General features: G+C 43.8%; 1 protein-coding gene across 2 annotated transcripts in view; it reads left to right on the top strand.

Annotated features, from left to right (window-relative positions):
- Nucleotides 1–26,825, top strand: part of RUNDC3B (RUN domain containing 3B) — a 356,443-nt gene that overhangs the window by 235,238 nt on the left and 94,380 nt on the right. For both annotated transcript variants that reach the window (XM_082258735.1, XM_082258734.1), the window contains exons 3-4: nucleotides 14,062–14,195; nucleotides 24,964–25,049. In XM_082258735.1, coding sequence (XP_082114861.1) covers nucleotides 14,062–14,195; nucleotides 24,964–25,049 — 220 coding nt within the window. The remainder of the gene's footprint in view (nucleotides 1–14,061; nucleotides 14,196–24,963; nucleotides 25,050–26,825) is intronic.

Raw genomic sequence — 26,825 nt, 5'->3', positions numbered from 1 at the left:
TGTATATTTAAAAGCAGAATGCAGCTGAGTAAGTTAAACACTGAATTTTATTTAGATGCTCCAATACATTATGTACATCCTGCAAAGATGTTGCCTGATTAGCACTGAATTTTGTCATGATGGTTGGGTCATTTAAACGGTTAGTCCCAAGTTCCTTACCCAGACATTCATTTTTAGTTAAAGATAGATCCCATTGGAGTAAGTGCCGGTTCACATATATGCGATGCGGGAACCCTGTGAATCCACTGCGAGTTCCCGGGTCGCATTCAAATCGCCGGCAGTTCACACTTCCATATGCGAATTGCTGGGGGTGTCAATACAAAGTTAACGACACCCTCAGATCAGTTCGTATATCGCAGTGGGGACTGTCAGTTCGGACATGAATTGGATAGGTGTGAACCACCATGCGATCTGATTCTGGTGCGGACCCAAAAAAGGGTCCTGTGCGTGTTGTGTCTGAATGCAATGCGAATTCAGCCATACAATCTGTATGGCTGACTTCACATCGCACAGAGATCGCATGTGATTTTCATTCAATGTCTGTCATCGCTCTAATGTGATTTGGAACTTGATCAGGGTTTTTAGCTCTCACTGTTGCATTCTCAATAACAGAAAATTAATACAGAATCCAACAGGGAGTGTGTAAACTCACACGATGGACACGGCAGGTGCTCAGACCCAGGAACTCGGCACTGAGATTCACCATAAGGGTCCTGGAGAGATATAAGAAATGATCTTTTATTACTGTCTGTATCTCACTAGGTAAATTAAAGTAAAAGTAGAACATTTTGGATAAAGTAAGGGAGGGTGGTAACCCCTGTAAGATTTTTTTGTCCCATTGCTGAGATTTCCAGTCACTTCCTGTCCCATAGCCAAAACAGGAAGTGAGAGGAAATCTCTGCAAATTAAGGGAATCCCTTGGGGACCCCCAGGTCATCAGAACTAGTGTCCCCATTGGGAGATACCCCCTCTACTATTATAAAAAAGTTTTTGCCTTTAGTTCTGCTTCAGTCATTCTTGGGTACGGGCAATCAATACATTTCCCCATCCACACTGGATGGAGGAATCTACATTGCTGACTGTTGTATGCAAGCAGTCACAGCACCCACAGCTCATTAAATGCCCAAACAGTGACTGCATCTGATTGGATGCAGTCCCTGTTAGGACCCATTCACACCAGAAACTGCATATAACGGTGTGTTTTTGACTGCATTCTTACATGCATCAGAAGCGCGCTAGACGCACAATTGACACACATTAGAAAGTGTTTTGTGCTGCATTTAGCACTGTGTTTCAGTGCATTTTTCTATAAGTTTTTGGGCTTGGTTTTTCTGGCCTAAAGGGGCACAGTTACATTTGATGTGAGTTTGTAGGGCGTTACCTGTATTTGCGGTGAGGAAAAATGCAGCATGTTCAACTTTTTTTAACTGCGCTGAACTGCACTGCAATGATGTGAACTGTGCATATGTCTATGCATTTGGAGTGCAGTTCAAAAGGGGCCCATTCACACCAGAAACTATACATGACTGCGCATTTTTGACTGCATGTTTACATGCATTTAAAGTGTGCTTGGCATGTGTTGATGCACCCTTGAATGCATTTTGCGCTGTGTTTAGTACTGCATTTGCAGGGCATTTTGCTTTATGTTTTTGGGCTTGGCTTTCTTGTCTTAAAAGGGTATTTGTAGCGCATTTGTATCGCAGTCCTTGCATTTGCGGTGCAGAAAAATTCTGCATACTCAACTTTTTTTTAACCACTTGCCGACCGCCGCACGACTATCTACGTCGGCGGTCAGCCCCTCACAGGCAAACTAACGTAGGGCTACGTTGCTTGCTTGTGAGGGTCTAGGGAGCGAGCGCGCGCCCCCCGGGGCGCGCTCCCGCTCCCGCGTGGTCACGGACCCCCCCGCGCGTGTGACCAGCGGACCCGATGTCCGCCGGTCACTCGGCGATCGGCGGGGGAGAGGGAGAATGTCAGGCAGCTTGTGTAAACAAACTGCCTGTCATTCTCCTCGCTGCAAAGACACTGATAAAACGGATCTGGTATGTAGATCCGTTGATCAGTGTCCTTACAGCTAGAGCCACAGCCAATCACAGTAGAAACCACGCCCCTAGGGACACACACAGCCCCTCCCTTCCAAATAAAGTTAACCCCTTCACTACCAGTGTATTTTTACAGTAACAGTGCATATGTATAGCACTGATTACTGTAGAAATGTCACTGGTAACCCCAAAAGTGTCAAAAATGTCAGTCAAGGGTCCGATCTGTCCGCCGCAATGTCGCAGTACCGCAAAAAAATCGCAGATCGCCGCCATTACGCGTTAAAAAAAAAAACAACAAAAATGACAAAAATCTTTCCCTTTGTTAGTAAACGCGATAACTTTTGCGCAAACCAATCAAAATACGCTTTTTGCGATTTTTTTTTACCAAACATAGGTAGCATAAAATAAATTGGCCGAAAATTTTTAAAAATTTTGATTTTGCGCTCAACTGCATAGCAATGATGTGAACTGTGCTTATAGGATTACCGTGATTTTGTGCTGTCTATGCAGTTGGAGTGCAGTTCAAAATGTAGCCAACTGCTGTCAACTGCATCCCACTGCGTTCGTTGTGAAAAGGCCCTTAGTCTACAATTCTCTAGCCGGCGTCTTTTAATTTCAAATAAGGTGCCGAAAGAGCCACCCACAATATAGTATGGCCACCGTAACCCTTTCTATTTTGTGCTGGTGACCATTGTCACTGAGAGAAAAAAAATATGGGAAAACCAAAATGTTCCAGTTGTCACAACGAGAGAAGACCCCTTTTCCAGTGACAAGTGTTGGAGGTTGTTTCCCCTCCATTTCATTTTCTGTTGTGTCCCCAGGACAGGAAGTGAAGGGGAAATCTCCCTAAAAGTCAGACACCAAAAAGTAATCTCACAGGAGTTTTATCCCCTTCCCTATATTGCCCAAAACTGCAAAGAAACGTTTTGGCTATAAATGCACTTTAACAACTTCTGGAATGAAAAGTTTTCCCCCCTTAGTGACAGGCCATTTTTTTGTGACACAGCACTGCGTTACTTTGAGTGATAATTGCACGGTCGTGCAATGCTGTACCCAAATAAAATGTATGTCCTTTTTTCCCACAAATAGTTTCTTTTGGTGGTATTTGATCACCTCTGCATTTTTTTTTTTTTTGCGCTATAAACAAAAAAGAAAGATAATTAAAAAAATAAACAAAACAATATTTTTTACTTTCTGCTATAAAACATGTCCAATAAAAAAAAATCAAATTTTTTCGTCAGTTTAGGCCAATATGTATTCTTCTACGTATTGTTGGTAAAAAAAAAATCCCAATACATGTATATTGATTGGTTTGCGCAAAAGTTATAGCCTCTACAAACGATGCAATATTTATGGAATTTTTATTCATTTTTTTTTTACTAGTAATGGCGGCGATCAGCGATTTTTAGCAGGACTGCGACATTGCGGTGGACAAATCTGACATCTAATTAACACTTTTGACATTTTACCAGTGACACTAATATAGTGATCAGTGCTAAAAGAAATGCTCTGTTACTGTACTTATGACTCTAGCAGGGAAGGGGTTAACATCAGGGGCGATCCAAGGGTAAGTGTGTCCCTAGGGCAGTGATGGAGAACCTTGGCACCCCAGATGTTTATCATGGGAAATGTAGTCCCAAAAACATCTGGGGTGCCAAGGTTCACCACCACTGCCCTAGGGGGTGCTCACTAACTGTGGGGGGTTGCATTGATTAGGAGAAGAAAGAGATCCTGGTTCCTGCTTAGCAGGAACACAAGATCTCCATCTTGCCCCCCATTGTTTGCTTTGTTTACATCGACAGATCGCCGTTCTGCCTCTCCTGGGGATAATCGTGGGTGGCCAGCAAACATTGGGTCTGCCAGAATGGTTGATTGAGATCCCTGCTAGGCAATCATGGCATGATTGCGCCTCCAGCTGTGCGATGGCGCCATCAAGCGGCTATTGAATGAAACAACGTACAGGTACATCGTTTCAAGCAATAGCGCCACTTTTCCGCACTAAATACATGGCAGCTGGTCTTTAAGTGGTTAAAGCCTCACTCTGGGCAACAGTAAGAAACCTGTCATGTATGCAGTAAGTTACCTCTGTATTAGGCCCACCGGGGCTATTTAATTTTTTTTTTCCAAATATTTTATTTTCCACCAGAGAAGGCAAATTTGGATCATAACAGGAAGGAGTAACACAGAAATACCGGTACACCAGTATGCATAGAATATACAAAACCAATTGATACATGAGATCTGGATGTGAAAAGGGAGCAGCGATTTTGCGGAGTGTCTCTATTGAAGACGTATTTGCCACACTCGCTCTGTGAACTTAAAAGCTCCCAAGAACTGGCCGCCGTCAGAATAAACAAGATTGCCCTACCCCATTTTTTTCTTATTTTTAGAATTACCAAGAAGAGAGAAGGAGAGTAAAGGAAAGTCGAGAGAAAAAGGCAAGGCAGTAGTGAAGAGAGTTAAGAAGGCGTAGAAGGGGGCAGGGAAAAAAAAGGGGGAGTGACCTCAAAGTATGTTTTAGCGGAAGGATACAGGAGCGACTCCCAATCAACTAACCAGTGTTCAAAAAGAGCCTTCCCCTCTTCACAGTAGAAAAACATGTTCCACAACATCCACGTTTTTTGTTTCACGTTTATGCAGCGCTGTGAGGATGAAATTCTCCATCTTGTTGATTTTTTCTACTTTATTAAACCAAAGACCGGTTGCTGTGGACGTTTCCAGTTAAGAGGAATGTATTATTTGGCGGCGTTTAAAAGGTTGCGCATAACTAAACGTTTGTACTGTATGTTTTAACCGGTATAGCCGAAACACGTAGTAGGAAAAAAGGCCAGACCCCTTAATCAGTGAATTTTTTTGAACAATCCTCCGGACTTCTTTCCAACACAGGGCTATTTCTAACATGTCTGTTTCTTTTTGTTTGTTTTTGTATTTGCAGTTTGAAGGTTATATCATGGAGTCCGTTGGCTGAAGTTATATTGCTGACTTGTTTTCCCGATGTAGTGTATTCATGTGGTGTAAGCAATCCCTAAGGCAGGAAGAATGACAAGGACTTGACCTTCATATTTACTCTGTCTATTATTTTGCTCCAAACGCGTTTTTTCTTTTATGTTTTTGTTGTCTTCTCTGAAGTAACGGTCTTCCTGTTAAAAATCTATGTGAAATGGCATTTGAAATGAAATGCAGGTACCTTCAGTTGAGCGGGGAGAGGGTCATTATTCAACTTGCCTTCCTGAAGTTGACATTTGTATATCAGATCTCCATTGGCTCTATGGATGCTCAGGAATAAAAGGTAAAAGCAGTCACATACGGCATATTGTAAATCGGCTTTTCTCAACCTTTTACCTTGGACGTACCCTTAAATTAAAATTATATCTTTAGCTCAGGGTGCATTAGAAGGATCAGTAATAAATTAGAGTTCAGAATGTTAAGTACCTAGAGCACATGTGTCAAACACAAGGCCCGTGAGCTGAATACAGCTCTCCAGGCCATTTAATGTGGCCCTCGCACCTCTCCTGCAGCTGCGGTACCCCCCTTATGCAGCCCTGGAGAGGCTCGTCTCTGCCCTCCTTTCTCTGCAGTTAGCAACAGAGAAGAGGACTGAACTCCTCTTACAGATCCTGTGCCTCTCTGTGCAGACGTAGCACCCCCTTGTCTCTGCCTCCCCTGGTCACAGCATTCAGCAGACTCAAGCTCTTCTATGGTCCTCCTCTAGACCCTGGACTTACTGCTTCCCAGCTCTTCCCCCAACTTCTTCCCAGCAGCAGAACAAGCTAAGAGGGGTGCACTGTGATGTAAGAGAGGGTCAGGACTCTGACTTCTGATAGTGGAGGGCTCCGGAATCTGATGTAAGAGGGGTGGGGTGCTCTGGACATCTAGTCTTACAGATGCAACCGGCCCTTTGAGGGCAACCAGAATGCTGGTGTATAAGAAAGAGGTAGGGGGTGGCGCTGTCTAATGGTCCAAGAAAGGGGGGTTATTTGTTAGTGCTATCACTAGTCACGTGTAACAGGTATAAACCCAATATATAAATGAGGTAGCTATTGTGTCAAAGTGCCAAGTATATGTAATTCACCCTTAAGGTGCCTAATGCTGTATATATAGAAAATGGATGGTAAAATATTGCACAAGTGTGATATAACCAATAAATAATCATAAACAATTATAACCGTGCATAAGTGATATATCTATATAAAGTGACAAGTGCTAAAGTGAATGCTGACAATAATAATACAGTATAAGTGTATAAAACTTAATACAACATAATACATATAGATCTATGTGCAATCGTGCTTGGAAAGTAACTCAAATAGTCCCCAATGATTAAAGTGACCTGTGCAAATTAAATAAAATAACGTGACTGGTAAATAGGGGGGAATAATTTAAATAGTGATAATAAAGTGACATGTGCTCAAGACACCCAACATGAGTATCCAATGTCCAAAAAATAGATGAGTCTCTATTTAGTGAAGCAGTGATGGGTGCTCATATTCTAGGAAGCTGTAACAGATTTCTTCGTGTGTCCTGTACACACCAATGGATAACCCCGTGGTGGGTAGTGAGGTGAACCGTGACCCCTATAGTAGGTAACACACTCACCAGAAATACCCACCCCACACAGGGGTATAAGGTGGGTATATGAGATGGATAAATCCTCCCTCCTACTCCAGGTCCTGGGGGGGACAGCTGGGAAGGTCCCTGGTGGTCCAAGGGTTAAAGGATATCGACTATGTACTGTATGGGTCTGGTGGAATTTCAAAGGTGTCCACTCCGGGGGTCCGCGGTGTGTATAAAGCAAGGGATCAAACGATAAAGAGGCACATAGTGTGAGACTGTAAATACAGTGCTTTATTCTGATAAGGCAGGGTAAAAGTACTCACAAACGTGGGTGATATATAGGCAGGGAAGTCGAGCGTCCGGAGCGCTATGCAATCCAAGCCTCGATGTGGGAACCGGAAGTGATGCGACTTGCTGATGTAGCCCGCAATGCAATTGACTTGGACACCCCTGACCTAGAGCATTTGATACCCAAGGTAGATCATTTTAACTCCCCTTGTTCTATATGATAACATAATATGCAGTAACAATCATAAAATTACTAGAAAAGAAACGCAGACAGACTTCCTTACACTAGTGGTCATTGGAGAAATGCAAAAAAGATTTTTTTGCATTTAGTTAATTACATGGGATGATACCCCAGGCTGTTACTTTTGGAGGTTATTCTTCTGATCCCTTACTTCTTCACAAGTATGATGTCATTGGAGAAATGCCTCCTTGATTGGTGCTCAGTTAAGTTTAAAGATCCTTTTACGTTGTGATCAGTGAAAGAGCTGTCCCCCTAACTGGAGGTCAGTGAAGTGACCCCTCATATAATGGTCATTGAGAGCAGTGTCTCTTTATATCTAGGTTCAATAAGAATATTGTCCCTTACATTGGTGAATAATGATAGAATGAATCATTTTGTTGAGGATCAGTGGGAAGAACACCCCTCATAGTGGTGGTCAATAGAAGATTGCAAACTTTATGGACAGCTAAAAAGATTGGTGTTGTTCTGCTGGCCCCAATAATATGCAGGCACCATTAGATGTGAAGCCCTAGCAGCTTCTGGAAGAAGCCTACGAATACATGGAACCTCAGTTGAGAATGTAGATGCCTAGAACTCCATTCATGATGATCCCAGTTCATTGCTTTACTGTTAGGGGTGCACAGGTCACACATGGGTAGGAGGCATTATTGCATTTCTCCACACCTAATATTAGAGAAACAGGGACACATAGATGAAAAGTGGGTGTGACTACATTGAAGGGATTGGGTTTGGTCCTAAAGAGGCTTAGGCTAGCCATAGATGGAGCAAATTTCTTTCATGCAACCTTTCATGGGTACATTCAGCCTGCCCATACATGGCTCGAATCTCTGCTGGTTCCTGCTGAACTGGCCGATATTTGAACCCTCTGTGGCCGGCTTTAGTTAAGTAACCATAGTTTAAAAATTTTGCAGCATCAGTGTGATGAAAACATTTCTTGGTGTCTGTAGTCAGTAAAAAGAAAAATTCCTCAGTATCATTGGACAGACATAACCCTTAGACAGCTTGGTCAGGTAGCCATTCATTTACTTCTATGGTAGACATATTGGTCCAGTGGGCCACCAATCTCTTCTATAGTAAACAGTTTAACTTGGTGACCTCCCATTTGCTTATGTGGTTGGTCATTTCCTTGACCCACTGGGACTGTTGGATTCTTCACACAAACTGAGACAATCCTACATATTCTAAAACAGTTGGGGGCATAATATTGCAGTTATTTAAAGATACAGTGCCTTGCAAAAGTATTCGGCCCCCTTGAACTTTGCGACCTTTTGCCACATTTCAGGCTTCAAACATAAAGATATAAAACTGTAATTTTTTGTGAAGAATCAACAACAAGTGGGACACAATCATGAAGTGGAACTAAATTTATTGGATATTTCAAACTTTGTTAACAAATAAAAAACTGAAAAATCGGGCGTGCAAAATGATTGAGCCCCTTTACTTTCAGTGCAGCAAACTCTCTCCAGAAGTTCAATGAGGATCTCTGAATGATCCAATGTCGACCTAAATGACTAATGATGATAAATAGAATCCACCTGTGTGTAATCAAGTCTCCGTATGAATGCACCTGCACTGTGATAGTCTCAGAGGTCCGTTTAAAGCGCAGAGATCATCATGAAGAACAAGGAACACACCAGGCAGGTCCGAGATACTGTTGTGGAGAAGTTTAAAGCCGGATTTGGATACAAAAAGATTTCCCAAGCTTTAAACATCCCAAGGAGCACTGTGCAAGCGATAATATTGAAATGGAAGGAGTATCAGACCACTGCAAATCTACGAAGACCTGGCCATCCCTCTAAACTTTCAGCTCATATAAGGAGAAGACTGATCAGAGATGCAGCCAAGAGGCCCATGATCACTCTGGATGAACTGCAGAGATCTACAGCTGAGGTGGGAGACTCTGTCCATAGGACAACAATCAGTCGTATACTGCACAAATCTGGGCTTTATGGAAGAGTGGCAAGAAGAAAGCCATTTCTTAAAGATATCCATAAAAAGTGTCGTTTAAAGTTTGCCACAAGCCACCTGGGAGACACACCAAACATGTGGAAGAAGGTGCTCTGGTCAGATGAAACCAAAATCAAACTTTTTGGCAACAATGCAAAACGTTATGTTTGGCGTAAACAGAGTTGTATAAAGTACTTGAAACCCATACTTGAGTAAAAGTACAAGTGCTTGATAAAAAAGTGTCTTGAGTAGAAGTGGAAGTGCTCAATCACAAAGTGACTTGAGTAGAAGTACTAAAGTATTCAACATTTTTTGTACTTAAGTATTGCAAGTAGTTTTTTTTTTAATTTTGCTACTCAAGTACTGAAAGTAAAAGTACCAGTAGTTTTGAAAAAAAATTGCTACTCAAGTACTGAAAGTAAAAGTACAAGTACTGTGTTATGTAGTTATTAAAGAAAGAAGTCAAAAGTTTGAACATTATATTGTTTTTTATTATTTCAAATGCAGCTTTTATTTATGCATACAGTAGCATTTATTTTCGTATGCGCTGATAATACACATCTTTTGAGCTTCATGAAACCTGCCATCTACTGTTCTGGCAGTGGTCATTTTTATAATAGTAACGAGTAACTATGCAGCACAAAAAAAAAATATCGGAGTAGAAGTATTGAAATCATCGAAAAAATGTAGTGAAGTAAAAGTGGAAGTAGGAGAAAAAAATTCTACTCTAGGAAAGTACAGATACCGCCTTTCAGTACTTAAGTACAGTAGTGAAGTAGTTCTACTTAGTTACTATACATCTCTGGGCGTAAAAGCAACACAGCTCATCACCCTGAACACACCATCCCCACTGTCAAACATGGTGGTGGCAGCATGATGGTTTGGGCCTGCTTTTTTTCAGCAGGGACAGGGAAGAAGGTTAAAATTGATGGGAAGATGGATGGAGCCAAATACAGGACCATTCTAGAAGAAAACCTGATGGAGTCTGCAAAAGACCTGAGACTGGGACGGAGATTTGTCTTCCAACAAGACAATGATCCAAAACATAAAGCAAAATCTACAATGGAATGGTTCACAAATAAACATATCCAGGTGTTAGAATGGCCAAGTCAAAGTCCAGACCTTAATCCAATCGAGAATCTGTGGAAAAAACTGAAAACTGCTGTTCACAAACGCTCTCCATCCAACCTCACTGAGCTCAAGCTGTTTTGCAAGGAGGAATGGGCAAAAATGTCAGTCTCTCGATGTGCAAAACTGATAGAGATATACCCCAAGCGACTTACAGCTGTAATCGCAGCAAAAGGTGGCGCTACAAAATATTAACTTAAGGGGGCTGAATAATTTTGCACGCCCAATTTTTCAGTTTTTTATTTGTTAAAAAAGTTTGAAATATCCAATAAATTTCGTTCCACTTCATGATTGTGTCCCACTTGTTGTTGATTCTTCACAAAAAATTACAGTTTTATATCTTTATGTTTGAAGCCTGAAATGTGGCAAAAGGTCACAAAGTTCAAGGGGGCCGAATACTTTCGCAATGCACTGCATACATTTCAATGAGTCTTATGTTAAAAAGGTGCATGGCCAACATAAAAGTGAACCTAAAACTGAGGTCGCTGTCATGAAGGCTAGACTGTAGCCATGCAGAAAATGCCATGCAATGCTGCTGGGATAATGTTTTTTTCCTGAAAATGTCATCCCCCTGTGTTAATCCTTCACATTTTACTGGATTCTGTTGATTACTGGCAAGCTGTCCACAACACATGCGTCTTTATGCGTTAAAGGCGTGTTGCATTAGGCAGCCCATTAAAAATTACTTGACATTAAGGCTGCATTCACATGTCAGCGTATGATCGCGGGCAGAACCGCCGCGGTTCCGCCCACGATTCGGAGATTTATTGCAAATCGCGGGACGCCTAGCGTTGCCCGTTGATTTGCAATAGCCCCCCAAACGCCGAGCGATGTTGCCGCGATTTATGACCGCCGAATCGCGGCAACATCGCGCAAACAAAATCGCGGGACGCAATACGCTCCAAAAAAGCTCTTGTACTTTTTTGGAGCGTATTGCGTCCCGCGATTTTGTTTGCGCGATGTTGCCGCGATTCGGCGGGCGTAAATCGCGGCAACATCGCTCGGCGTTTGGGGGGCTAATTGCAAATCAACGGGCAACGCTAGGCGTCCCGCGATTTGCAATAAATCTCCGAATCGCGGGCGGAACCGCGGCGGTTCTGCCCGCGATCATATGCTGACATGTGAATGCAGCCTAATATATTTATTTAAGTGTAACTTCTGGGCTTAGTGCTGTATTTTTGTCTTTTTTTCTTTTTTGTTTTTTTTTTTTGTATTTTTTTTTGCTATTTGTTTTAATTTAAATGTTTTTCTATTTTTAGATATTTTATTTTGTGTGACAGTGTGCCTCTGTTTCTCTGTACTTGTAAAGCAAAAATCTCTACATAAAATTTGATTTAAAAAAAAAACATGACTTGATTGTAATGTATTTCAATGCTCTAAAATGTAGTCATTTGTAGTTCATTGCAGAGCCCCCTCTAAATTATTTATATGGGAAATGCAGCAGTCATCTAGCAGCAGTCTGTTTGACATATAGAAAAAAAACAAAAAAATAATTGCCTGCAACTTTGTATATGAAATATAATTATTTTCCAATGTGGCATATAAAGCATATACAAATACGTATGAGTGTCACATCACAAACTACTTTCAGGCAATAATTACTTTGGGTATTTACAGGTACTAGAAAAATACAAATATTTTCCATTTAAGCAGCAGACAAGCCTTGGAAAATCAAGCTAAAAATTAAAATGCAAATATAATAAAACACAGCGGCAAGATGGCAATCTCAGAACCAATTATATCTCAGTGTTATCGCTCAATAAAGTACCGCTGCCTGCGTGCTTCGAGTGCGCACCATCAGTGAAATTTTTTCCTTTTCTAATTGAATCTGCAAAGACAAATAAAAAGGAAACCATTCCGTATAATAAACATTACGTCGGAGTGAATAAAACAATCTCTCTCTCAGGAATAAACTGGAAAAAATAGCATGTTTTTAATGTCTGCGGGGGATCGCGCAGAGGAGGAGGCGGGTATTGCAGTCTGTGTTTTTTTTTTGTTTTTTTTTTATTTTTGAAAGTATTTAGACATTAATCATTTAAATTTTTACTAGCTGATGAATTTACTTTAAGAGTCACTGTATAGAAAGAAAACTGATTTTTGCGATGAAGGGTGGTGTACGTCGCATGTGGCTCTTCCTATTGCTAAGATTTTAGAAGTGCCATGTTTAAAGCTAAAACTGAATATCTTGTTTAAAGCTAAAAGCTAAGCTGTGGACAGATATTATTCTTTTTTTTTAAATCAGTTAAAAAGTGGTTGTAAACCTCTCAAATGAAAAATGAACAGAGCATATACCTCTGTAGTGTGTACTTGCCACCAAAGCACCCAATGTGATTTCTGTCACACAGCATGTGATTGTCAGTATCAGCTGTGCATGTTTCCCTATGAGACTGTGTAGAGGGGTGTGTGTCCTTTCCCTCCACTCAGGTTTCAGATTACACTAAGCTATCTTCTCCATGCTGTGTAGTGTGTGACATTGGATCCCTGCTTCTTGCCCCCTGGAGCTGAGAAATAGCCTTTGATCTGTGTGTTTTAGAAGTTAGTTGATTTAATTAGTTGAATTTTACCTGCCTATGTTCTCTTGAGATTTTGTGTACAACATGGCAGAGGGAAGAGCTAATCGGTCTTCTGCTTTTACTTCACTGTTCAGTCACATTCTGAGGACAGGGAGGTGAACAAGCTGAGTTTAACTGCAGTGAACTGCAGTATAAAAAAGGGAGACCATTCCCAGGCGGAGCTGTGTAAATTTCAGAACTGCATGCCTGCACGGACAATAATGCAAACCCCTTTGCAGGTAATACAGAAACAAAGACCTGGAGGGGGAAGGAAGTATAAATCCAGCCTTGAACACCTAAAACCCACAGTACTACCCAGGGGAGGACTGGGCCAGGGTGAAGGGGGGGCAATTGCCTCCCTGGCCACTCTGATGCCCCATAAAAAGCCTTCACTGCTTCTGTCACAGACTTGCCTAAAGGATTCCTGGCGCAGAGAAGTAAAAAGTCCCCACCGCTGACCTACTGAGTGTGGGATAATGACAAAGACAGAGCGCTGGATGGTGTAAACTGTGTCTGAGCAAAGGCTGCTTCCATGCCCCACTGGGGACTCTCCTCCTCCGGCCAGCCTCAACTGAACTTTCCCAGCTCCCCCCAACTGCCCCTGCTGGCCAGGTCGGGAAACCAGGTTCGGCCGGCTAGTAGAGAGTACCTGCAGCGGAGCTTCAGCCTGGAATGGGGGTCAGGAGAAGGCCGGGAAGAGAGAGAGTGGGAGGGGGGCTGAGTCGCTGCACCATGGTTTGTACATGTTCCCTGGGCTCAAATTTGCCAGTCAGCCCCTGATGCTACCAGAGGCCTTAGTTCCATGCTAGGATTTTTGGTTCTATGACAACCAGAGAGCCAGTATGTTGTGATGTGGCTTTCTGGTTCCCATAGTTTCAGATAAACTATGGATCCAGAGACTGATGTGGTTTATTGAGTCTTCTAGGGGTTAATTTACTAAAGGCAAATAAGTTGTTCACTTAGTAAGACAAGTTGCCCTTTACAAGAGAAATTTCTGTTAGCTTAGTGAATGAGGTGCCTCGCTCTGTTAACATCAACTTCCATCATCCAATCACGTGCAAGCAAAAATAGTTTTTTTATTTTCCTTGCACATGATTCGGTATTTTTGCAAAGTGAAAGTCACCACATTCGCTAAGATCTGTGGAAAATTCCCCTGCAAAGTGCAACTTCCCTTGAAAAGTGGACAGCTTATTTGCCTTTTGTAAATTAACCCCATAGTATCATATTGCTGAATACAGGTTGCCTGCCTCTGCATTATTTTTCATGATACTGCTTGTAGGAATTTGAGTTCTTTGTGTTTTTCTTACAGGCCAGCTTACCTGGTTTGGATATGAAAGTCCTCGAAGCTTTTGGGATTACATACGGGTCGCATGTTCCAAAGTGCCCCATAGCTGTATTTGTAGTATTGAAAACATGGAAAACGTTAGCTCCTCGAGAGCCAAGGTAAGAACTTTTTTTTTAAGAACACTTCGATTTCTCTTTTGATTTTGTTTGTAATCAAAACTGGCAGTTTGCATATTCAAGATGATACTTGAAGCAAACCTGTGGGCTTGTTTATGCTTTTAATTTGACTGCAAGATGCTATAGTAGGAATGTATGTTTACTTTACTTCCAGTGTGTCTAGGAACCTCCAAAACCCTAAATAACTCTATTAAAAAGCAACCCTGTATGGCCAGAATAAGGTCCATGTTACTCAACTCTGTTTTGTCCATTAAGTGCTACAGGTTGCTTCATGCGTCACTATCAAGGTCTTACCTTGCCCTCCTGTTGGCAGCCATCTTGGACATGTGTAGACTGCCGCCTCTTATAAACTACGATTGCATCATCACTTGCCTTCTGCCTGGGTGTCACACAGTGATGATGCTGAACACCTGACTATATCTATCACCTAAATTGTTGCAGTCCTTGCGTTTGTGCTCCACGGTGCATCTCTACTAGCAGTCTTCTGTTCTCCCTGTTCCTCCGTGTATGACCTGGCTTGGCTGACGACTCTTCTGGCTCCCGACCCTGCATCGGCAGACAACACGGCATCGGTAGTCTACCCACTTCTGGGCTCAACCCCGGTTGCATGACTACCCGCTTCTGGACTCAACCCCAGCTTGGATGACTACCCGCTTCTGGACTTGTCCTGGCTTGTTCCTGCTCTCACTTTCTCACTCTTGCGGTGCATTTATTGTTGTTTGATCTAATAAACTTCTTTATTTTACCTGCATCCCCGTGTGGTCTGGTTTCCTTGCACCCTGACAGTACGCAAGGGCCATGAATCCTGACGATGCAGGTGCTCCTACGCTCCCAATGCTGGTTACAAGGCCCGATCAACAAGCTCACCTTTTGGGTCAATTGGCTCAGGCTTTGCAGACGTTGCTTGCACACACAGCTCACCTTGCTCCTGGTGCTGCTAGGCCGGTGGTTCCTCCTGTTGTTGCATCTGCTGCTGCTCCTGTTGCCGCTCCTGCAGTTGCAGCTGGAGTTGCTGTTACTAGAGGTATGACTGGTTCAGCCCCCCTTCTTCAGCACTATGGGGGTGAACCGAGTCAGTGTCGTGGCTTCCTAAACCAAGTGAGCATTTATTATGAGATGGTTCCTCAGGCGTTTCCTTCTGACAGGTCCAAGGTGGGCTTCCTAATCTCGTTGCTCTCGGACAAGGCCTTGGCCTGGACGAATCCCTTATGGGAGAATGATAATCCTATGATACTCGATTACCCGAATTTTGTTGCCTCCTTTTGTAGGGTATTCAATGTGCTTGCTCGCTCTGCCTCTGCTGCAAAACTGCTCATGTCCATTCAACAGGGTATACGAACCATTGCCAAGTGTACCATTAAATTTTGTACCCTGGCAGCAGAGGTTGAATGGAATAATGAAGCTCTGGTGGCTGTTTTCTCTCATGGTCTTTCCGATCCATTGAAGGGCGAGATTGCGGCCAAGAATCCCCCTGATGAGCTCCAGGCTCTCATTTCCTTCCTGATTTTGAGCAATATCAGGCTCACAGAGAGACCATTGTTTAAGGAGCGCCTGCGGAGGCCTCCTACCAGATTGGCTTCTGCGTTTTCTTTCCCACCCATTCCTTTCTTACCTCCCACGCCTCCTGGGGATGGTCCGTCTGGCTGTGAACCCATGCAGCTGGGGTTCATTCACCTTTCCAGGGCTGAGCGGGCCTTTAGGAGGAGGGAGGGCCGGTGCCTGTATTGCAGTTCTGGTGGGCATTTCCTGAAATCTTGTTCGAGCCGTCTGGGAAATGCTCGCACCTAAGGTCCTGTCGGTGGAAGTTCTTAGGTGGAATTTCCTCATCCCCGCTTTCCCTTAAAGATAAACTGCTAATCACAGCTGTCCTCTCCTGGGCAGTGGGTTCGGTGGTTACTCAGGCGTTGGTAGACTCCGGTGCTGGTGGTTTTTTTATTGACATTACGTTTGCTACTACGAATTCCATACCCTTGCAGCCTCAAGTTTCTCCACTAGTTATCGAGGCGATTGATGACAGACCCCTGCAACCGGCACAGGTTACCCACGGTACTGTTCTGGTTTATATGGCGATAGGGGCTGTTCACAGGGAGTCGACCTGTTTCCAGGTTATTTCGTCCCCACATTACTCTGTTGTTTTGGGGTACCCTTGGCTTCAGAAACACAATCCGACCTTTAATTGGCAGTCGGTCGAGATCCTTTCAGGGTCTCCACAGTGTGGCGCTGTTTGTATCCATGGGCCTGTTAAGTTACTTTGTACCTCCTCGGATTCAGTGTTGCCTCCTGAAGATCATGAGTATCAAGATGTATTTGACAAGGAGCACGCTGGTACTCTTCCTCCTCATCGTCCGTACAATTGTGCCATAGACTTGCAACCTGGTGCCATTCCCCCTCATGGCAGGGTTTATCCTCTCTCCGTTGCGGATAAAAAGGTCATGGAGTAGTACATTGCAGATGCGCTTGCCCAGGGGCACATTTGCAAGTCCACTTCCCCAGTGGGTGCCGTTTTTTTCTTTGTAAAAAAAAAGAGGGGGTGAGTTGAGACCTTGCATTGATTATAGGGACCTGAGTCGCATCACAAGAATCGTCAAGAATGCATATACGATTCTGTTGATTACTGAATTTTTTCGACTGCCTCAAGGGAGCAACAGTCTTTACCAAGCTTGACCTAAGGGCCGCGTATAACCTCATAAGGATCAAGGAGGGCGCCGAGTGGAAGACCACATTTAATACCAGAACCAGTCATTACGAATCTCTGGTGATACCCTTTGGCTTGTGCAATGTGCCCGCTGTCTTCCAGGAGTTCATCAGTAATGTCTTTCCTGATATGTTGCAACAATGTGTGGTAGTCTATTTGGACGACATCTTAAATTTACTCGGATTTCATTGAATCACACTACCTTGATGTCAGACCGGTGCTGCAACAGTTACTTGAGAATGGGCTTTTCTGTAAGCTTGAGAAATGTGAATTCCACATGTCTCAGGTTGCCTTCTTGGGCTACATAATTTCTGCTGAAGGGTTCTCCATGGACCCTCAGAAGGTTTTGGCTTTTCTACAATGGCCTCGCCCAAGTGGTCTCCGTTTCATTCAGTGTTTCCTTGAGTTTGCCAACTACTATCAGAAATTTATCAGGAACTTTTCCTCTTTGGCCAAACCTATCTCAGATCTGACCAAGAAGGGCAGCGATTCCCACAATTGGACGCCTGCTCCCATCCACGCTTTCAAGGCCCTCAAGTCTGCTTTCGCTTCAGCTCCCATTCTCTCTAAACCAAATCCTGGTTTGCCCTTTGTCCTAGAGGTGGATGAGTCTGAGACGGAAGTAGGCGCCCTCCTGTCTCAGCGTGGGACACCTGATGGATCCTTACTTTCTTGTGGGTTCACTCCAGCTGAATGCAATTATGAGATTGGAGACAGAGAGCTCTTGGCCATTATCCTGGATCTCAAAGAGTACAGACACTTGCTCAACAGTTCTGTGTTTCCAGTTTTTATTCTCACCAATACTAAGAATCTGACGTATCTCTCAGAGGCCAAGAGGCTTCCACCCTGTCAGGCCAGATGGGCCTTATTCTTATGTCGTTTTAACTATGTGGTCTCCTATTTGCCCAGCTCCAAGAATGTTAAGGCTGATGCCTTGTCTCGCTAGTATTCTGAGTCCAGGCAGGACTCCATGCCGACACCGGTCATACCTTTAGATCATATCCTGGCTGCCATCCGCAACAACTTAACCTCTGCTCTTGGGGAATAGTTGTTAGTTGTCCAACCTGATGCTCCCACAGAGAGATTGTACAAGACAAATGTTTTGTACCTGAGGGGTTGCGCATCAGACTGTTGTGCACGTACCACAATTCCAAGAACGCCGGTCATCCTGGTAAGAACCAGATGTCCTGGGCTATTTCCCATCAATTCTGGTAGCCATCTCTCCACACCAATGTTGCTGCTTATGTGTCTGCTTGTTTGGTCTGTGCCCAGAACAAATCTCCTCTGCACCTTCCCTTGGATCTACTGCATCCCAATGAGGAGCATCCCTGTTCTCAACGTGGCATGAATTTTATTATGGATCTTCCCACATCTTGATGTTACACGGTTATCCTCCTGGTTTTTGACCGGTTCTCCAAATTGTGCCACTGTGTTCCGTTTATGCGGCTGCCTACCGCTAAGGAGCTTGCCTCTGTGTTTGCAAGGGAGGTCTTTGGTTTACACAGATTGCCTAAGGAGATTGCCTCGGACCGTGGGAGCTAGTTTGTCTCCAGGTTCTGGTGCGCCTTTTGCTCCTAGTTGGGTATTCAACTCTCCTTCTCCTTGACCTACCATCCGCAGTCCAATGGTGCCGCTGAGCGTTCCAACCAAGCTCTGGAGCAGTTTATCCACTGCTATATCTCTGACCATCAGGACAATTGGGTTGATCTGCTACCCTGGGCGGAGTTTGCCAGGAACTCTGCCATTAACTCGTCTTCCGGAATGTCTCCATTCATGACCAATTATGGGTTCCAGCCCGCTGTGTTGCCTGAGTCGTTCTTGCCACAGGACATTCTGGCTGTGGGGGATCATCTCAGTGACCTCTTTTCCTCTTAGGTGCAGATTCAAGAGTCTTTACGGGTCTCTGTACAGCATCAGAAGCTAAAAGCAGACCAGAGACGTTTATCTGCTCCTTCATACCAGGTCAGGGAGAGGGTGTAGTTGTCGAGCCGTAATCTCAACCTCAGGGTGTCAACTCCAAAATTGACACCCCGTTTTGCTGGGCCTTTTTGCATCCTCCGTAAGGTGGACCCGGTGGCCTATGCCCTTGGTTTGCCCCCTGGCATGCATATGTCCAATGTCTTTCATGTGTCACTTTTGATGCCACCAGTTTGCAAACTCTATACTTCTTCACTTCCTCGCCCTCTTCCCATTCCTGGTGGCAAGCATGAGGAGTATGGGATCAGCAGCATCTTAGATTTTCGTCTGTTCCGAGGTCAGGTTCTTTACCTGGTGCACTGGAAGGATTATGGTCCTGAGGAGTGCTCCTGGGTTCCCTCTGATGATATTCATGCTCCCATCCTTCTCCGCGCTTTCCATGCTCGCTTTCCTTAGAAACTGTTTTTTGCTCTGCGGAGGAGGGGCCTTTGAGGGGAGGGTACTGTCCAGGTCATACCTTGCCCTCCTGTTGGCAGCCATCTTGGATCTGTGCAGACTGCTGCCTCTTATGAACTCTTAATTGCATCATCCTTTGCCTACTGCCGGGGTGTCGCACAGTGATGATGCTGCACACCTGACTATATCCATCACCTGATGGGGTGGAGTCCTTGCCCTTGCGTTTGTGCTTCAAGGTGCATCTCTGCTAGTAGTCTTCTGTTCTCTGTGTTCCTCTGTGTATGAGCTGGCTTGGGTGATGACTCTCCTGGCTCTCGACCCCCGCATCGGCGGATGACCCAGCATCGGTAGACTGCCCGCTCCTGGACTCGATCCCGGCTTGAATGACTACCCGCTTCTGGACTTGACCCGACTTGTTCCTGCTCTCGTTTCCTCACTCTTGCTGTGCTTTTTATTGTTGTTTGCTCCAATAAACTGCTTTATTTTACCTGCACCCCCTGTGTGGTCGGGTTTCCTGGCACCCTGACAGTCACTAGGTAGGCAGAGAAGGTTGACCACAGTAATACCATGCAAGGTCTAATTTCTATTTGCATAATTGAGTACCCTGAGCTTTGGGGGTGCTGGGACAGAAAGACATTGAGGAGGCAGGACCAAGTTGCTATTTGCATAATAGTGTTCCCTGAGATATGAGGCTTTAATAGCTACTTATCCTAGTCTAAGACCATATGATAAAATTATGTAGTTCAACTTTATTATATATTCAGTCAAATGCTAAGAAACCATAAAAAAGCAATTACTTTCAAATTCCGTACCAAACTGTAAGGTGGCTGTATTTTCAACGCATTTCACCATTTACTTCAGAAAATCTCCCCCAGAGATCAAGGCAATATTTAAAAAAACTGATCAAATCACAATGTGCAAAATAATGGAAAGCCTGCAAACATGACCTGTTGGTGGTACTTGAGGACTGGAGTTGAGAAACATTGATATAGACCAATGGGACTAAAGTGTGATGGCAAAGATGTTACCTATGTGGGGGCCATCATGGGGGAGAGAGAGCACTCAAACACGCCTCCAAGTCCTTTAATTATTTAAATTATCTAAAAATGCTCAAACAATAGCTTCCAGCTTTCAGCTGTCCTCATGTGGGAGAATGCATTTGTCACGTACCTGGAGGTGAAGCCTGACGTGGAGTGGAAGGCGTTCTCTTACACCTCCGGCCTGGTACCCCTGATAAAGAAAACAAGAGGCACAGAAGCCTGGAGTGGCACGAGTGCCTAGAAGTTCAGATTGCTGCAGATGAGATGTCTGTGCGTACTTTTGCAGGTGGCAGACAGCAGGTACTTGGCAGACTGGCTGGTCACAGGCAGGAGATGCTTAGCAGGGTGGCAGGTCACAGGAAGCAGGCACTTGGCAGGATGGCAGGTAGCAGACAACAGATATAAGGATAGCTGGACACAGAACAGAGCAGGGTCAAGCAAGCCGGGTCAGTAACTAGCAGGCACATCGGGAACCGCCAAGGGTCGGTTCAGGCAGAGTACAAGTGTGGTCAGATGGATCAGAATGACAACAGAGTTTAAACACCAGGAACAGGCAGCAGGTGACAGAAGGCATTATACAATATACCTGAGGCTTGATGTATCCAGTTACTCCCCCAATGTTGCGTTTCTTAAGGGTGCTAGAGGTAAAATCTTACTGGTAACCTACAGCAAGTGTCTCTTTCACCAAGGAGAGGGCTGGATAAATGCCCCCAGTGTAGCAGCAAAGGTCCTCTTTCAATACAGAGCCTATCCCCTTGCTTGAGTTCACTTGGTGCCTGAGAGCCATGTCTATGCCATCTGGTGAGTGTGATGCTTTGGTAGTATTGGGCATCATAATCTTCTATTTTTATTTTATCCACTTATTGCCTTAATCTCCCAAAAAATCAAATAGTGAAACATATTAGGGTTACAGCCACCTTTTATGCACATATTTGTGAAGTAGACTATGACCATGTGCAATATATAATTTTGAGCATATGGGTATGGTTTGCAGATACTGTATACCCACATTTGTGGATGGTAGAGAAGCAAGATGAGATAATGTCCTGCATTTTAAGGCCACTGTTAAATTAGGGTTTGGTATGGAATTGAAAAAAGTCGCCCTTTTTGTCTGAAAATGTAATAAAGTGCAATTGTATGATTTCATCATATGGTTTTAGGTTCATATTTAGCACCTTAAAAGTCCGACCCCAAGGGACTGGTTATGGAAACAATTGTTTAGGGATGTGGTGCTTTTGGTTACCTCTCACACCACAAAGATATTTCATTATCTTTAGATACCTATCAACCACTGGGGGCCATTTAATACTCTTAATTACATGGAAGGTTTACAGTTTACTGTATTTATAGGAAAGGCAAGGCTGCTTCTCAGTATAACTGCATCCTGAAGGTGGAAGTCATAACCCTTAAATACACAACAGGTCTACTTTAAAGCCTTGGCAATGTTTGCTAATGCTGATTTACCAGTGATGTTATCCTTAACCAAATTCATTTAGTAAAGACTTCTATTTTCTCTTATTGTCCCCGTCTTTTGGTCCTATCTTGGTTAATAGCTCAGGCCACTTTCTTTCCGCTTGAAGTATATGATAAGAGGATTTCTTCAAAACCTTATGTAATAATACACTACAGGAAATCTCTTATTCCTAATAGCCCCCACAGCAGCTTCCAAAAGAAATAAAGGTTGTGGGGGATCATGTAACTCCCTCTCCTTTCTCCCACCAGCTGGTTCTTGTCTGCTTAAGCACCGAGCTTGGAACAATGTAACTACAGTATCTCACAAAAGTGAGTACACCCCTCATGTTTTTGTAAATATTTTATTATATCTTTTCATGTGACAACACTAAAGAAATTACACATTGCTTCTATGTAAAGTAGTGAGTGTACAGCTTGTATAACAGTGTAAATTTGCTGTCCCCTCAAAATAACTCTAAATAATAACTCTAAATAATGTCTAAACTGCTGGCAACAAAAGTGAGTACACCTCTAAGTTATAATGTCCAAATTGGGCCCAAAGTGTCAATATTTTGTGAGGCCACCATTATTTTCCAGCACTGCCTTAACCCTCTTGGACATGGAGTTCACCAGAGCTTCACAGGTTGCCACTGGAGTCCTCTTCCACTCCTCCATGATGACATCACAGAGCTGGTGGATGTTAGAGACCTTATGCTCCTCCACCTTCTGTTTGAGGATGCCCCACAGATGCTCAATTGGGTTTAGGTCTGGAGACATGCTTGGCCAGTCCATCACCTTTACCCTCAGCTTCTTTACAAGGCTGTGGTCGTCTTGGAGGTGTGTTTGGGGTCATTATCATGTTGGAATACTGCCCTGCGGCCCTGAAGGGAGGAGATCATGCTCTACTTCAATATGTCACAGTACATGTTGGCATTCATGGTTCCCTCAATGAACTGTAGCTCCCCAGTGCCGGCAGCACTCATGCAGCCCCAGACCATGACACTCCCACCGCCATGCTTGACTGTAGGCAAGACACACTTGTCTTTGTACTCCTTACCTGGTTGTTGTGACACACGCTTGACACCATTCAAACCAAATAAGTTTATCTTGGTCTCATCAGACCACAGGACATGGTTCTAGTAATCCATGTCCTTAGTCTGCTTGTCTTCAGCAAACTGTTTGCAGGCTTTCTTGTTCATCATCTTTAGAAGAGGCTTCCTTCTGGGATGACAGCCATGCAGACCAATTTTATGCAGTGTGTGGCATATGGTCTGAGCACTGACAGACTGACCCCCCCACCCCTTCAACCTCTGCAGCAATGCTGCCAGCACTCATACGTCTATTTCCCAAAGACAGGCTCTGGTTATGACGCTGAGCAGGTGCACTCAACTTCTTTGGTCGACCATGGAAAGGCCTGTTCTGAGTGGAACCTGTCCTGTTAACCCACTGTAATCTTCTTATAGCCTAGGCCATCTTTATGTAGAGCAACAATTTTTTTTTTTCAGATGCCCAGAGAGTTCTTTGCCATGAGGTGCCATATTGCACTTCCAGTGACCAGTATGAAAGAGTGAGAGCGATAATACCAAATTTAAAACACCTGCTCCCTATTCACACCTGAGACCTTGTAACACTAACAAGTCACATGATATCGGGGAGGGAAAATGGCTAATTTGGCCCAATTTGGACATTTTCACTGAGGGGTGTACTCACTTTTGTTGCCAGCGTTTTGGACATTAATGGCTATGTGTGGGGTTATTTTGAGATGACAGCAGATTTACACTGTTATACAAGCTGTACACTCACTACTTTACATTGTAGCAAAGTGTCATTTCTTCAGTGTTGTCACATGAAAAGATATAAAATATTTACAAAAATGTGAGGGGTGTACTCACTTTTGTGATATACTTTATGTAAATACAATATGTGGCCAACGGCCCTGGAAGCTAGAAATTACTGTAGTAGGCACTGCACCTCCAGTGATCTCCACTTGCTTCTGGGTCCCATGCTGAGCTGCTGGCCTACTGCATTCTGAGCACAGAAACCATTCTCTGATTGGACAAGGCCTCTCCACCTCATCCTATCAGAGAGCAAAGCATTCTCTGAATGGCACCTGTGCTAATGCAGCCAACCTCCTGTGCTCAGAATGCATCAGGCCAGCCGCTTAGCACAGGACTCAGAAGGAAGTGGTGATCATTGGAGTAGCGGTGCCTACTTCAGTGATTTCCAGCTTCCAGGGGCATTGGCCAGGTATACTACAGTATATACATAATCACATGGGTCCAAGCTTGAATTCTTCTTTAATGCAACATTCTGGACAGAAAAAAATCACCCATGCAGTTGGCACCCCCACCTTGCAAGAGTTAAATATTTGTTAAGGGTCAGAGAGTAAGGGCTCTTTCACACGGGCGTTCAGTTTTTTTTTGCCCGATCAGGTCCTTTTTTTTTTTTTTTTGAAACGGACACGGATGACACTTGTGTCATCTGGTCCGTCTGTCCGTTTTTCATCCCATCCGTTTGCGGATGAAAAACGGACATAATGTATCTCTATGTAAATACGGATGTCAGCGGATGACACCACTGACATCCGTTTTTGCGTCCGTTCCGAAAATAGGTTTCTCTTCCGTTCCAAAAAACTGAACTGAGCGGAAAGGACGAAAAACGGATGTCAGTGGATGATCATCCGCTGACATCCGTATTTACATAGAGATACATTATGTCCGTTTTTCATCCGCAAATGGATGGGATGAAAAACGGACATACGGAACGCCAGTGTGAAAGAGCCCTAATTCCTATCTTATTCCCCTCTCAGGCTGGCTCCATCCAACTGTGTGACCGGTTCGGTAAAGCCTTTTCTGTAAGGTTCTCTGACCATCGGTTGCATCAAGTACAATTCAGGATCGATAGTCCTGCATTGTAAATAAGGACACCAAGAGCCCACTCACATCCATCTGCTTTTCTTGTCAGTTTTATTATGCAGATTTTTACAGGGAAAAAATATATCATTTTTATAATTGTTTGTGGGGCAGCATGCTAATATTTTGGAAAGAGCTACTTAAGTGGGGGCCGGCCTTGTATCAGATTCTGCTGAAAGCGGTTTCGACTTTGGGGAGATGCAGTTGTTATGGGAAACGCAAACACTTTTTTATTGTATATATTTGTTTTCTGCCTAATTTTGTGCATTTTGTTTCAGGGCAGGGCCTGGATCCGAGTTGCACTGATGGAAAAACGCTTATCAGAATACATTACAGCAGCGCTGAGGGACTATAAAACGACAAGGTCTTCTACATTTCATTCTACCATTTTTTTTGTATGGGAACGTGATAAATTAGCAGGGCCTTCTACATAACCTGTATCCAGATATTTTTATTTTATATTAATCCAATCACTCTTTCTAATTTTACTAGTTTAACCACTTAAGCCCCGGAAGATTTTACCCCCTTCCTGACCAGGGGGTATTTTGCGATTCGGCACTGCGTGACTTTAACGGACAATTGCGCAGTCGTGCGACGATGTACCTAAACGAATTTGACGTCCTTTTTTTCCCACAAACAGAGCTTTCTTTTGGTGGTATTTTCATCACCTGTGCGATTTTTTGATCATGCGCTATAAACAAAAAAAGTGCGACAATTTTGCAAAAATAAGAATATTTTCACATTTTTTTATATGAAATTCCCCCCCCAAAAAAATGTAAAAATCTAAATTTTTTAACATTTTCGGCCAATTTGTTTTATGCTACATATGTTTGGTAAAAAAAATCGCAAAAAGCGTATTTTGATTGGTTTGCGCAAAAGTTATCGCGTTTACTAACAAAGGGAAAGATTTTTGTCATTTTTGTTGTTTTTTTTTTTAACGCGTAATGGCTGCGATCTGCGTTTTTTTTTGCGGGACTGCGACATTGGGGCGGACATATCGGACCCTTGACTGACATTTTTGACACTTTTGGGGTTACCAGTGACATTTCTACAGTAATCAGTGCTATACATATGCACTGTTACTGCAAAATGACACTGGTAGTGAAGGGTTTAACTTTTTTTGAGAGGGAGGGGTGGTGTGTGTCCCTAGGGGCGTGATTCTAACTGTGATTGGCTGTGGCTTGAGCTGTAGGAACAGTGATCAACGGTCCTACATAGTAGAACCGTATGATCACTGTTTCTACACAGGGGAGAATGACAGGCGGCTTGTTTACACTAGCCGCCTGCCTTTCTCCCTCTCCACCGACGATCGCCGAGTGACCGGGGGACATCGGGTCCGCCGGTCACACGTGCGGGGGGGGGCCGTGACTGCGCGGGAGCGGGAGCGCGCCTCCGGCGGCGCGCGCTTGCTCCCCAGAGCCTCACAGGCTAGTGACGTACCCATATGTCACTTTGCCTGTGAGGGGCTGACCGCCGCAGTATATGTACTTGCGGCGGTTGGCAAGTGGTTAAGTATCTCCAAAGCCAAAACTTTGTCATAGGTGGTAGTTTTTTTTGTTGTTTTTTTTTTGTCTGTGACCCATGGAGGATATGTTCCCTCATATCCTAGCCTGGAAACACCATGGCAAGCAAGAGGAGATTCATGGCCTTTTCTTTGGATCTCACCTAGATCAATGGGGAAGCCTTCATGGTATTGACAGACCAATGTAGCTGAAGGGATAATGTGTTCCGTTGCATTCAGCTATTTGTAGAAACTCCTTATTGAACTGTCAGCGCTGAAGTGTTCCTTAGGAAAGATTTTGTAATTTATTTATGTTTTTCTTTCAAACCTCAGTATGAAATTTCGGACTTCCTGGCAGGCATTTTAAAGTTTAAAGTCCATCTGCGAGCAAATGTCAAGTGTAACTATGATATACTGTATATCTGAAGTCTGTCACTAGCAGAACTAGTAGAACTAAAGACATTTTTTTTTCTCATTTTGTATAGAGGGTTATAACACCTTATGGGGTTTTTGCCATCTGCGTCCCATTGGCGAGATTTCCCTTCACATAGCCAAAATATACTATAATAGAGAGGGGGAATCTTCCCAATGGGTCACCTATAACAATAAAGAACTGACTGGGGTTCTTATCCCCCTCCA

The sequence above is a fragment of the Pelophylax lessonae genome (genome assembly GCF_965119305.1).
Source record: "Pelophylax lessonae genome assembly, chromosome: 5".
Lineage (NCBI taxonomy): Eukaryota > Metazoa > Chordata > Amphibia > Anura > Ranidae > Pelophylax > Pelophylax lessonae.
Note: the sequence above shows the minus strand (reverse complement) of the source record. Positions and strands in the feature narration are given on the sequence as shown.